General features: G+C 37.8%; 1 protein-coding gene across 7 annotated transcripts in view; it reads left to right on the top strand.

Annotated features, from left to right (window-relative positions):
• ARFIP1 (ARF interacting protein 1) overlaps window positions 1–14,933 on the top strand; it is a 123,737-nt gene that overhangs the window by 68,197 nt on the left and 40,607 nt on the right. For all 7 annotated transcript variants that reach the window (XM_082638138.1, XM_082638136.1, XM_082638139.1 and 4 more), the window contains one exon: window positions 9,284–9,505. In XM_082638138.1, the coding sequence (XP_082494264.1) occupies window positions 9,284–9,505 (222 nt within the window). The remainder of the gene's footprint in view (window positions 1–9,283; window positions 9,506–14,933) is intronic.

The raw sequence follows: 14,933 nt of genomic DNA, 5'->3' as shown, positions 1-14,933 counted from the left end.
CATTCATTTATTTATTAAATTCTGTTCAGCCGTTCCTTTGTTCATTTATTCCTGAAATTTGACTCTAACCATTGACATTCTCTGTCCACACATTTGGAGCCTAAAGAATACAGGCCTTATTTCTGAACTAAATCCTAGTAATTTTACAGATTACCAAATTAAATTTTTCTCATTTTAGCCTTCCTCTCTTACGTCATTTAATTTGTGTTTTCCTTGTTCTTTATCTTTTTTTTCCCTATATGTGTGTGTTTATCATGTATTCCTTTTCTTCTGTCTTTTACCTCTTCAGTAATCTGAGTTGAATCATTAAGATTCCAGTTATCTCTACATTAACATACCACATTCAGACTTTCTGTTAATAAAAATGACCAGTCTTCGTAATGTGTACACATGGCATAGTACTATGTGAAAGAGTTATTCTCTTCAGAGTGATCACTTTATTTTTAGCTGAAAATTTTTTTCATCAGAAAAGTTTGGATATCTCAGTCTAAGTCAAAAGAGAGAAAGTCCTAGCTTACATGATTTTATGAAGTTTGTAGCCCAGTGTGTCTGGGCTGACATATGCCGCTCTATTCTTGTGGCTTTTTGACCTTTTTGATCCAAATTGTGAGCTGATATAGGACATTCGTTGTCATTTGGATAATCCTTCAAGTATTGATTCTGATTTGGGTGAATTAGGACTTTGCTTGTTATCCATCACTCTTGAGGACCTTGATTCTAGCTATGGCTTTGATCCTTTCTTTCTTGGACTTCAGTTCCTACATGATTTCTAACTTTAATTTCTTCTGTCTGTTTCTGTTCTCTAGCAAACACTTTAAGGCTTTTCCTAAAAGAGAATATTAGCACCTCCTTTATTGGTTGTTAATTTTGGCTCCAAGAGCAGTCTGGTGATTAAAACCAAATATGTAATAGGAGTGATTTAAGTTTAGGCCTTGGACCTATCTTCTTAAATATTATTATTATTATTAATTTATTTACTCATTTATAGCTGTGTTGGGTCTTCATGGCTGCGCACAGGCTTTTTCTAGTTCTAGCAAGCAGGGGCTGCACTTCGTGAGCATGCACGGGCTTCTCATTGCAGTGGCTTCTCTTGTTGTGGAGCCACAGGCTCTAGGTGCACGGGCATCAGTAGTTGTGGCATTCGGGCTTCAGCAGTTGTGGCTCGCGGGCTCTAGAGCGCAGGCTCAGTAGTTGTGGCGCATGGACTTAGTTGCTCTGCAGCATGTGGGATCTTCCTGGATCAGGGCTCGAACCCATGTCCCCTGCATTGGCAGGCAGATTCTTAACAACTACACCACCAGGGGAGTCCCTTAAATATTATTTTAATCTACCTGATTTTATTTGCACAGTTTGAATACAAAATTTATTTTCTTATTTATTCACATCTGCAGGAACAGTTGTGAGTAATGAACTCTGGTTTATCATTTTTGTTTGTTTTGTATTTTCCTAGTGTAGAATAGGGTACTTTTAGAAGTCCATCTTATTTTTTTAAGAATAATCTCAGTTTCAGCATTCAGACCTCTTTGGCATCTTTTCCAAACATTAAATGTTTTTTTAAAATGTTTTAAGAATGTGCCACCATTATTCACACCTTTATCAAGTTAATATTTGTTGTCTTAAAGCCAGTATCTTTAAGACTTTCATTCCCGTTTTTCTTATCATATTACCTTATTTATTTACTTCTTGAGCTGTCTCCCCTGTTCAATTTCTAGTATTTCCTTTTATGCTCCCTTTTTCCCTATCCTTCACTCTTAATAACTCTTTTAATGTAATATCTATCAGTTGCTGCCATGAAATTATTCTTTTCCTTGTACTTAAATTGTTTTATTCCTTTTTTTTTTTTTTTGCATGTACAAAAGCTCCTGGTGTTATTTAAATACTAGTAGTACCCAGTGACTATCTTGTAAATTCATGACCTATATGGTGGTGATTTATGGTATTTTATACACTGCTCATCGTTATATTATCTTCCCCCAAGTAGGAGATCTATGTAGAGCAATAATTTACTTTTGCTTCTTCCTGCCCCTTTAATTTTGTTCCATTTGTCCTATTACTTTCAAAATGAATTCTTTTTTTCCCTGTTTTTTAACATCTTTATTGGAGTATAATTGCTTTACAATGGTGTGTTAGTTTCTGCTGTATAACAAATGAATCAGCGATACATGTACATATATCCCCATATCCCCTCCTTCTTGTGTCTCCCTCCCACACCTCTAGGTGGTCACAAAGCACCGAGCTCTTCTCCCTGTGCTATGCGGCTGCTTCCCACTAGCTATCTGTCTTACGTTTGGTAGTGTATATATGTCAGTGCCGCTCTCTCACTTCTTCCCAGCTTATGCTTACCCCTCCCCATGTCCTCAAGGCCGTTTTCTACGTCTGCGTCTTTATTCCTGTCCTGCCCCTAGGTTCTTCAGAACCATTTTTTTTTTTAGATTCCATATATATATGTGTTAGCATACAGTATTTGTTTTTCTCTTTCTGACTTACTTCACTCTGTATGACAGTCTCTAGATCCATCCACGTCTCAACAAATGACTCAATTTTGTTCCTTTTTATGGCTGAGTAATATTCCATTGTATATATACACCACATCTTCTTTATCCATTCATTCAATGATGGACACTTAGGTTGCTTCCATGACCTGGCTATTGTAAATAGTGCTGCAATGAACATTGGGGTGCATGTGTCTTTTTGAATTATGGTTTTCTGTGGGTATATGCCCAGTAGTGGGATTGCTGGATCATATGGTAATTCTATTTTTAGTTTTTTAAGGAACCTCCATACTGTTCTCCATAGTGGCTTTATCAATTTACATTCCCACCAGCAGTGCAAGAGGGTTCCCTTTTCTCCGCACCCTCTTCAGCATTTGTTGTTTGTAGATTTTCTGATGATGCCCATTCTAACTGGTGTGAGGTGATACGTCACTGTAGTTGTGATTTGCATTTCTCTAATAATTAGTGATGTTGAGCAGTTTTTCATGTGCTTCTTGGCCATCTGTATGTCTTCTTTGGAGAAATGTCTATTTAGGTCTTCTGCCCATTTTTGGATTGGGTTGTTTGTTTCTTTAATATTGAGCTGCATGAACTGTTTATATATTTTGGAGATTAATCATTTGTCCATTGATTCTTTTGCAAATATTTTCTCCCATTCTGAGAGCTGTCTTTTCGTCTTGTATATGGTTTCCTTTGCTGTGCAAAAGCTTTGAAGTTTCATTAGGTCCTATTTGTTTATTTTTGTTTTTATTTCCATTACTCTAGGAGGTGGATCAAAAAAGATCTTGCTGTGAATTATGTCAAAGAGTGTTCTTCCTATGTTTTCCTCTAAGAGTTTTATAGTGTCTGGTCTTATATTTAGGTCTCAAATCCATTCTGAGTTTATTTTTGTGTATGGTGTTAGGGAGTGTTCTAATTTCATTCTTTTACATGTAGCTGTCCAGTTTTCCCAGCACCACTGATTGAAGAGACTGTTTTCTCCATTGCATATCTTTGCCTCCTTTGTCATAGATTAGTTGACCATAGGTGCGTGGGTTTATCTCTGGGTTTTCTATCTTGTTCCATTGATCTATATTTCTGTTTTTGTGCCAGTACCATATTGTCTTGATTACTGTAGCTTTGTAGTATAGTCTGACGTCAGGGAGTCTGATTCCTCCAGCTCTGTTTTTTTCCCTCAAGACTGCTTTGGCTATTTGGGGTCTTTTGTATCTCCATACAAATTTTAATATGATTTGTTCTAGTTCTGTAAAAAATGTCATTGGTAATTTGATAGGGATTGCATGGAATCTATAGATTGCTTTGGATAGTATAGTCATTTTCACAATATTGATTCTTCGAATCCAAGAACATGGTATATCTCTCCATCTGTTTCTATCATCTTTAATTTCTTTCATCAGTGTCATAGTTTTCTGCATACAGGTCTTTTGTCTCCCTAGGTAGGTTTATTCCTAGGTATTTTATTCTTTTTGTTGCGGTGCCAAATGGGAGTGTTTCCATAATTTCTCTTTCAGATATTTCATCATTAGTGTGTAGGAATGTAAGAGATTTCTGTGCATTAATTTTGTATCCTGCAACTTTACCAAATTCATTGATTAGCTCTAGTAGTTTTCTGGTGGCATCTTTAGTATGCTCTATGTATAGTATCATGTCATCTGCAAACAGTGACAGTTTTACTTCTTCTTTTCCAATTTGTATTCCTTTTATTTCTTTTTCTTCTCTGATTGCTGTGGCTAGGACTTCCAAAACTATGTTGAATAATAGTGGTGAGAGTGGACATCCTTGTCTTGTTCCTGATCTTAGAGGAAATGCTTTCGGTTTTTCACCATTGAGAATGATGTTTCCTGTGGGTTTGTCGTATATGGCCTTTATTATGTTGAGGTAGTTTCCTCTATGCCCACTTTCTGGAGAGTTTTTATCATAAATGGGTGCTGAATTTTGTCAACAGCTTTTTCTGCCTCTATGGAGATGATCATATAGTTTTTATTCTTCAGTTTGTTAATATGGTGTGTCACATTGATTGAGATTTGCATATATTGAAGAATCCTTGCATCCCTGGGATAAATCTCACTTGATCATGGTGTACGATCTTTTTAATGTGTTGTTGGATTCTGTTTGCTAGTATTTTGTTGAGGATTTTTGCACCTACATTCGTGAGTGATACTTGTCTGTAATTTTCTTATATTTTTGTATCTTTGTCTGATTTTGGTGTCAGGGTGATGGTGGCCTCATAGAATGAGTTTGAGAGTGTTCCTCTGTCTGCTATATTTTGGAAGAGTTTGAAAGGATGGGTGTTAGCTCTTCTCCAAATGTTTGATAGATTTCACCTGTGATGCCATATGGTCCTGGACTTTTGTTTGTTGGAAGATTTTTCATCACAGTTTCAATTTCATTACTTGTGATTGGTCTGTTCATATTTTCTATTTCTTCCTGGTTCAGTCTTGGAAGGTTATACCTTTCTAAGAATTTGTCCATTTCTTCCAGGTTGTCTATTTTATTGGCATAGAGTTGCTTGTAGTAGTCTCTTAGGATGATTTGTATTTCTGCAGTGTCTGTTGTAACTTTTCCTTTTTTATTTCTAATTCTATTTATTTGAGTCCTCTCCCTCTTTTTCTTGATGAGTCTGGCTAATGGTTTATCAATTTTGTTTATCTTCTCAAAGAACCAGCTTTTAGTTTTATTCATCTTTGCTATTGTTTTCTTTGTTTCTATTTCATTTATTTCTGCTCTGATCTTTATGATTTCTTTTGCTAACTTTGGGTTTTGTTTGTTCTTCTTTCTCTAGTTCCTTTAGGTGTAAGGTTAAATTGTTTATTTGAGATTTTTTTTGTTTCTTGAGGTAGGCTTGTATTGGTATAAATTTCCCTCTTAGAACTGGTTTTGCTGCATCCCATAGTTTTTGGGTCGTCGTCTTTTCATCATCATTTGTCTCTAGGTATTTTTTGATTTCCTCTTTGATTTCTTCAGTGATCTCTTGGTTATTTAGTAATGTATTGTTTAGTCTCCATGTGTTTGTGTTTTTACATTTTTTTCGTTGTGATTGATGTCTAATCTCATAGCCGTGTGGTCAAAAAGATGCTTGATATGATTTCAATTTTTTAAAATTTACTGAGGCTTGATTTTTGACCCAAAATGTGATCTATCCTGGAGAATGTTCCATGTGCACTTGAGAAGAAAGTGTAATCTGCTGTGTTTGGATGGAATGTCCTATAAATATCAATTAAATCTATCTGGTCTATTGTGTCATTTAAAGCTTCTGTTTCTTTATTTATTTTCATTTTGGATGATCTGTCCATTGGTGTAAGTGAGGTGTTAAAGTCCCCCACTATTATTGTGTTACTGTCTATTTCCTCCTTTATACCTGTTAGCAGTTGCCTTATGTATTGAGGTGCTCCTATGTTGGGTGCATATATATTTATAATTGTTATATCTTCTTCTTGGATCGATCCCTTGATCATTATGTAGTGTCCTTCCTTTTCTCTTGTAACATTCTTTATTTTAAAGTCTATTTTATCTGATATGAATATAGCTACTCCAGCTTTCTTTTGATTTCCATTTGCATGGAATATCTTTTTCCATCCCCTCACTTTCAGTCTGTATGTGTCCCTAGGTCTAAAGTGGGTCTCTTGTAGACCGCATATATATGGGTCTTGTTTTTGTATCCATTCAGCGAGCCTGTGTCTTTTGGTTGGAGCATTTAATCCATTCACGTTTAAGGTAATTATCAATATGTATGTTCCTATGACCATTTTCTTAATTGCTTTGGATTTGTTTTTGTAGGTCCTTTTATTCTCTTGCATTTCCCACTTAGAGAAGTTCCTTTAGCATTTGTTGTAAAGCTGGTTTGGTGGTGCTGAATTCTCTTAGCTTTTGCTTGTCTGTAAACTTTTGATTTCTCCATTGAATCTGAATGAGATCCTTGCTGGGTAGAGTAATCTTGGTTGTAGGTTCTTCCCTTTCATCACTTTAAGTATATCATGCCACTCTCTTCTGGCTTGTGGAGTTTCTGCCAAGAAATCAGCTGTTAACCTTATGGGAATTCCCTTGCATGTTATTTGTTGTTTTTCTCTTTCTGCTTTGAATAATTTTTCTTTGTTTTTAATTTTTCCCAATTTGGTTACTATGTGTCTCGGCATGTTTCTCCTTGGGTTTATCCTGTATGGGACTCGCCGCGCTTCCTGGACTTGGGTGGCTATTTCCTTTCCCATGTTAGGGAAGTTTTCGACTATAATCTCTTCAAATATTTTCTTCGGTCCTTGCTCTCTCTCTTCTCCTTCTGGGACCCCTATCACGTGAATATTGTTAAGTTTAATGTTGTCCCATTGGTCTCTTAGGCTGTCTTCATTTCTTTTCATTCTTTTTTCTTTATTCTGTTCTGCAGCAGTGAATTCCACCATTCTGTCTTCCAGGTCACTTCTCCGTTCTTCTGCCTCAGTTATTCTGCTATTGATTCCTTCTAGTATATTTTTCATTTCAGTTATTCTGTTGTTCATCTCTGTTTGTTTGTCCTTTAATTCTTCTAGGTCTTTGTTAAACATTTCTTGCATCTTCTCGATCTTTGCCTCCATTCTTTTTCCGAGGTCCTGGATCATCTTCACTATCATTATTCTGAATTCTTTTTCTGGAAGGTTGCCTATCTCCACTTCATTTAGTTGTTTTTCTGGGGTTTTATCTTGTTCCTTCATCTGATACATAACCCTCTGCCTTTTCATCTTGTCTATCTTTCTGTGAATGTGGTTTTTGTTCCACAGGCTGCAGGATTTTAGTTCTTCTTGTTTCTGCTGTCTGCCCTCTGGTATATGAGGCTATCTAAGAGACTTGATGGGAGGGACTGGTGGTCGGTAGAGCTGACTGTTTCTCTGGTGGGAAGAGCTCTGTAACACTTTAATCCAGTTGACTGTTGATGGATGGGGCTGGGTTCCCTCCCTGTTGGTTGTTTGGCCTGAGGCAACCCAACACTGGAGCCTACCTGGGCTCTTTGGTGGGGCTAATGACAGACTCTGGGAGGTCTCATGCCAAGGAGTACTTCCCAGAACTTCTGCTGCCAGTGTCCTTGTCCTCCTCGTGAAACAGAGCCACCCCCCGCCTCTGCAGGAGATCCTCCAACACTAGCAGGTAGGTCTGGTTCAGTCTCCCCCGGGGTCACTGCTCCTTCCCCTGGGTCCTGATGTGCACACTACTTTGTGTGTGCCCTCCAAGAGTGGAGTCTCTGTTTCCCCAGTCCTGTCGAAGTCCTGCAATAAATTCCCACTAGCCTTCAAAGTCTGATTCTGTAGGAATTCCTCCTCCCGTTGCCAGACCCGTAGGTTGGGAAGCCTGGTGTGGGGCTCAGAACCTTCACTCCAGTTGGTGGACTTCTGTGGTATAAGTGTTCGCCAGTCTGTGAGTCACCCACCCACCCGTTATGGGATTTGATTTTACTGTGATTGTGCCCCTCCTACCATCTCATTGTGACTTCTCCTTTGTCTTTGGGTGTGGGGTATCTTTTCTGGTGAGTTCCAGTGTCTTCCTGTCGATGGTTGTCCAGCAGCTAGTTGTGATTCTGGTGTTCTTACAAGAGGGGGTGAGAGCACGTCCTTCTACTCTGCCATCTTGGTTCCTCCTCTGTCTGCTTTTTAAAAAAAGGACTGCTTTATAAAAAATGTTTATTCATAAAAATCCTTAGTTGATGATAAGAGAGAATGTCAGGGAATTCATTTCAATTTTAAAATAGAAAAATATGAGTAGCTAAATATAAATTTATGTGTATTGACAAGGAAAAGTCTCAAGATATTCGTTCTTAGAAAGGAAATGCTCAGGATATTATGTATAGCATAGCATGGGCTCATGTGTACTTTAAGAATATTATATATGTGATTATATAGGTTTAAAGGAGAGTCTACACTACCCATCAAACTATTAATAGTTTTACTATTTAGTCAAATTAAAGGACGGAAGAGGAATTTCATTTTTATTTCATTCATTATTTTAACTTTTACAACAAATACTAAGAATTCAGGAATCTGTAATCTCTACCTCTTTCTCTTTCTCTGTTCCTCCCCTCTTCCCTCCCTCCCCACCTCCTCTTTCTTCTTTCTCCTTCCTTTCTTCCCCTCATTCTTCCTACTCACACACATATACACAGCTATTTAAGGGGAAAATCGAAGGAAAAAAAGCATTTGAAACCAATAGAATTTTGGTATTCTTATTATTCCTATATTAATAGTCGAGTATTATTCTTAAATCAGTGCCAGGTGTCTCAGTTGTTTTCAGTAATCTACCAAAGTGCACAAAGCGTGAAATATGATTATGTGAGAGAGCTCATCTGGCAGTATATACACTAGCTAGATACGTCTTAAAACTTCCTCTAATAAGTAATAGTTAATAAACATGTCTGATAAATTTACTTTCTGGGGCTTCCCTGGTGGCGCAGTGGTTGAGTTCCCGCCTGCTGATGCAGGGGACACGGGTTTGTGCCCCAGTCTGGGAGGATCCCACGTGCCGCAGAGCGGCTGGGCCCATGGGCCATGGCCGCTGGGCCTGCGCGTCTGGAGCCTGTGCTCCGCATCGGGAGGGGCCGTGACAGTGAGAGGCCCGCATACCACAAAAAAATAAATAAATAAAAAATTTACTTTCTGAGTCCTGATGAACCTCTAAGGGGGCTGACAATTTTCAGTTTGTTAGGCTAGCTTGTTTGAAGCCAAAAATGGTGTATGCCATATGCTCCAGCATTTGCACTTTGGATTGCTGTATTACTGTTTTTTTCTTCTGTTCTTTTTTTTCTTCCTAAACAAAGTATATCTTTCCACTTCTAGTGCACTCGACAAATTATCTCTGAGAAGCTGGGCCGTGGATCAAGAACTGTGGACCTTGAACTTGAAGCTCAGATTGATATATTAAGAGATAACAAGAAAAAATATGAAAATATTCTAAAACTGGCTCAGACATTGTCAACCCAGCTTTTCCAGATGGTGCATACCCAAAGGCAACTCGGAGATGCATTTGCTGACCTGAGTTTGAAGTCACTAGAACTCCATGTAAGATTATTTGAAATAACTATTGGGGGGTGAGGGGGATGAAAATGGCAATAGGAGTATACTAAGAGGTAAGTTGTTACATTTCTGATTTGCTGAATTCTTAATAAAATTGTAATCTTGTGGTGTTCTTTAAGATATTTCATATAATTTTCAAGAAGGCCCAACTGACTTCTGTCACCATAGTGGTCCAGTTGTACCCTAAAGAAGATGTCATCTGGAGGTTTCAGGGGAAGGGAACTTGGTAGAGGAAAGGAAAAAGAGTACTCAGCCTGCTTGAGCCTAGAAAGAATCATAGCTATGTATATAGCTGGGCGTGGGTAAAAAGTAAATTCAGGCACCTATTGAAAATCTCCTGCATAGTCTCTGAATGTCCTGAGCAAAGAGTAGCATGCTTGACTGGATTTGTGATACACTTTTACTGAAATCATTAGTGTAAAATTATGAATTTTAGAATGAAATTATTTTTCTGTATATATAAGTATTCAGCCAAGCATTATTAACAACTTCTAATGATATCTTAAGTGACTCCTTTTATGTCTTTTTTTTTTTTCCTCACATGGAGCGAAAAGGTACAGAAATTCCTTGCCTACAGACTTCTAACTTGCACAGTTAGATAATTTAGAGCATTAAATCATTTGATAATATCTTGTGTCTTGGACAAAGAAAGTTTGGCTACAGATGACAATGTTGAGAAAAACATTGAGATTCAATTCTAACTGAGTCATTAGACAGTCAAAAAGAAGAATGAAACTAATATTTAGGAAGCCGAGTTATCATAACAGCTGCAATTATTGAGTATCCACAATTTCAATATAATGGGCTAGGTGCTTTGTAACCATTACATCATGTAATTTATCTAACACTGCAAGAAATGTTATCCCCTATTTATAGATGAGGAAGTTGAGGCCAAGAGAGGTTATGTAGTTTTTATAAACTCACAAAACGAATAAAAGATAGAATTGGAATTTATATCCAGGCCTTTTTGTTTCTCCACGATCTCTTTTTTTTTTAAAATAAGAATTAATAGCATTTTAAAAAATACTTATTTTTTGGCTGCGTAGGGTCTTAGTTGCAGCACACAGCGCACAGGTTCTTTGTTGAGGTGTGCAGGCTCCAGGGCAAGTGGGCTCAGTAGTTGTGGCGCATGGGCTCTCTAGTTGTGGCGCGCAGGCCCAGTTGCCCCGTGGCATGTGGGATCTTAGTTCCCCAACCAGGGATTGAGCCAGTGTCCTCTGCATTGCAAGACAGATTCTTAACCACTGGATCACAAGGGAAGTCCCTTTCCATGATCTCTTGCGGTCTCTTTAAGTGGAATCTTTAGGTGGTCTGTGACCCAGAGAAAAATCCCCACAGTGTGGAGAGAGGTAGCCAGAGTATAGGGTCTGGGGAAGTGTTGCAGTAATGTTATCACTGATGCTGTATTCAGTAGAACCTATTAATTATAATAGTTAACAGAGATTGGGGACTTACTATACACCAGATACAGTGGTTTATATGTGTATTAGCTCATCTAATGCTCAGTCTTAGCTAGTAGTACTTTTATTATCTTTCTTTTACAGATGTGAAGTCCTTTTTTTTTTTTAAACAGAACTGAGAGGGTAATCCTCAGTATTCAAGTCCATTGGACCCAGTTTGAATTTTTGAGTTTTTTATTTGAGCATTTTAAACTCTTCGTAAGGATTGGTATTTCATGACTTTATTCTTTCTTGGAGGTCTTCCAATGAGAAAATTTACTTATGCTTTTAATAGAATAAAACTTGTTATCTTGCAACTACCATATGGGTCCATTGGAAATCAGACATGATATGGGATCTTAATGATCCTATTTTCCTATATCTTAAAACATTTTGCTGTTTCACCATCTTAGGAATTACTTCATTATTACTCATCAGTTTTTTCCTACCATGTTAAAGGTGACTAAGACAATAAGAAAACTAAAGAATGACAGCATTGCCTAGAAGAATGATACAATAGTGAGATAAATACTTTTTGTTTGTTTGCATTGCCAAAAAGAAATCTGGAGAAACTATTTATGTAGTTGTTTTTTTTAATGTTCATGCAACACAATTAAGAATTTTGGAATTTTTCATTTTTGCACTTGATGGAAAGAGACTACAATACCAGCTGAATACGTTTCACAATTATTACACAAATCAGAAGATGACTGCAAAGAGATAGCACTATTGACTCTTAACAGTGATGGCAAAATTGATCATATCAGTGAAATTGCGGGCTATAAGTGTTCCAATGATGATATCCTAAGTGAATTTTCTTAAAGAGTCATTGAATAATAATGTATTTTTAAGGACAAAAGGAAATACGGTATTGTATTAGTCAAGATTCTCCAGAGAAACAGAATCAACAGGATACATAGCTATATAGAGATTTATTTTAAGAAATTGGTTCACATGATTGGCAAGGCTGCTACATCCAAAATCTGCAGGGTAGGCTGGCAGGCTGGAGACCCAGGAAAAGAGTAGCAGTACAAGTCCAAAGGCAGTCTGCTAGTAGAATTCTTTCTTGTCCAGGGTAGGTCAGTCGTTGTTCTATTAAGGTCTCCAACTGATTGCATGACACCCCCTCACGTTATGGAGGGCAGTCTGCTTTACTGACAGTACACCAATTAAAATATGTCTCATTCAGAAACACCCTCACAGAAACATCAGAATAATGTTTGACCAAATATTTGGACACTGTGACCCAACCAAGTTGATGCACAAACTATCCCAGGTATTTTCATTTAGTTAGTTGTTCAACAGGAACAACTCCAACAAGCAACATTTTTTTAAAGAATCTGGACCATCCTATTTTGCTAAGAAGACATGATACTACTTCTTTTATGATGTTTATGCACCAAAATATACTTGATATATTTGTTAGTGAACAAATGCTGAAAGTAAGTGTGTGTACAAAAGTGATTTGAAGGAAATATATAATATAGAAATTTTTTTAAATTCATGGAATTGAACATTCTAATTGGTATTTATAAATGTAAAAGTAATGGTAAACTAGAACCTACTGGAGATGAGTTTGAAATCTGGAATCAACATTTACAAGGAGGATGTTTCTGTATCATTCAAGGTTTTCCAGAGAAAGAGCATCAGTAGGAGATACCCCCCCACACACACACACCCAAAAGATTTATTTTAAGGAATTGGCTGACACTATTATAGGGATTGGCAAGTCTGCAATCCATAGGGTAGACCAGAAGGCTGGAAACTCGGACAAGATTTCTGTGTTACAGTGTTAAGATGGAATTCCTTCTTCTCCAGGAAACCTCAAACTTTTGCTCTTAAGACCTTCAGCTGATTAGACGAGGCCCATCATGTTATGGAGGATAATCTCCTTAAAGCCAACTTTAAACCACGTCTTCAGTGTTTATCATCGTAAATGTTGATCACATCACAAAATCTGCACCTTCATAGCAACATCTAGACTGATGTTTGACCAGACAGCTGGACACCATAGTCTTATCAATTGGGCACATAAAATTAACCATCACAGTCCACCCTTTGTCAGCTTAGCAGCACTTACATGCATCTCTTTAAACCACACTTAATCTCCAAATCAAGACAGTAAAGTCTTACTTCCACCTAATGTGATATAACTATCCTGTGTACTATCAAAGACACAGTAACTCTTTCCCTAGAAGATGATGCAAAGTCCTTGGGTGAGGATCACTTTTTTCCTTGACCTCCTGAAACTTAAATACTATGGTGTTAAGTTAATAATAGCTATATATCATGATATAAAGTTAATATATCTTATGTGATAAGGGAAGAAAGATAAGAGAGGGAAGAAAACAAAGGTACTTTACACACACACACACACACACACACACACACACTCATAACAAAGTAAGGAAGGAATAAGAATTATAGTCCTGGTGGCGCAGTGGTTAAGAATCCACCTGCCAATGCAGGGGACATGGGTTTGAGCCCTGGTCGGGGAAGATCCCACATGCCGTGGAGCAACTAAGCCCATGTGCCACAAGTACTGAGCCTGCGCTCTAGAGCCCAGGAGCCACAACTGCTGAAGCCCGCGCGCCTAGAGCCCGTGCTCTGCAACGAGAAGCCACCGCCCTGAGAAGCCCGTGCACCGCAACAATGAGTAGCCCCTGCTGTCAGCAACTAGAGAAAACCTGCGTGCAGCAGCGAAGACCCAGTGCAGCCAAAAATTAAATAAATTAATAAATTTATTTTAAAAAAAAGAATTATAGTCCTCATTTCTACAAATGGTCACATGGTTGTAGCTTCTTCCATTACCCATTCCATATTGCATTTGCTCTCAGGTAGCACCTCAGTCTGTGGTGGTTCTTTGCCTGGTGAGGTGACCCAAACCATCATTCCTGAAAGGTCCAGACCATTGGCAGTCCTTCCTGAAGTGGGCTGTTGCAGTTTTCCATTGAAATTAATCACAGGACCTGGTAGTAGTCAGGGATCGCCTGGGTTCCAGGCGTACTCTTCCTCACCTCCATTGTGGAGGGGCAGTCCAAATTCTCCTTGGTAATCAGGATCAGTCACACCCGCCAACACTGTAACTCCCTTCGTTGCCTGTTGGTTCTTTTTGAGGAAAAGTTTATAGAGGACAGTGGTGAAGAGCTGGGGTCCACTTCCTTCCACCGTATGCCATATTAACTGAGATTTCTGGAAAATACATAGTGCAGGGGCTGGCACATAGGCGGCACTAGATAAGTTATGATGGTTATGATAGCTGTTGTTGAGATTGTGCCATTTGGGGGTTGAGGAAGAATTTATAGATTAGTCCAGTTTCTTCATTTTCTAGAGAAACAACCAATATCCAGCAGTAAAAAAAAGTCAAATCTCCTGAAGGGGATAGGAAATGATCTTTTAATGAATGCCTGTCGTCTGTCAGAAACTTTATACAGGTTGCCTTGTTACACTTCCTGTCAAGCTTGTAAGGGAATTATCTTCATTTTATTAGTAAGGAAATGGAGGCCCAAAGAATTTGAGTTATTCATGAGAGACACAAATCCATTGAGTGGCAGAATCAAGATACGAATCACCAAACTGTTTGAATTTCCTAACTAGACTTTTACCATTTCATCACATGCCTTCTTCCTCCTAGTTCTGTTGTACCATGGCACCTTATTAAATTGCATTTTCTCAGTTGAGAGGAGAACATCTACATTGAGATTAGGAAAGTTTCCACAGTCCGAATTACTATCAATTATCAATTAGTTATTGTGATTCTAGTTTTTTACTGCTCTGTATTATTGTTTTAAATAACTCATTTGTTATGAATTAGGTAATAATATCTATTACTAAAACTTGGTGTTTTAGGTCCAATCATATGCTTCTGTTATTTAGTCCTAATGTATAAGTTGAATGGGAAATGGTGGTCATTTATATTTGGTAAATTTACACGTGATAAATATTGTAAATAATGTAGGAGCTGCTGAAGAGAA

This window comes from Mesoplodon mirus (assembly GCF_964341445.2).
Source record: "Mesoplodon mirus genome assembly, chromosome: 2".
Classification (NCBI taxonomy): domain Eukaryota; kingdom Metazoa; phylum Chordata; class Mammalia; order Artiodactyla; family Ziphiidae; genus Mesoplodon; species Mesoplodon mirus.
Note: the sequence above shows the minus strand (reverse complement) of the source record. Positions and strands in the feature narration are given on the sequence as shown.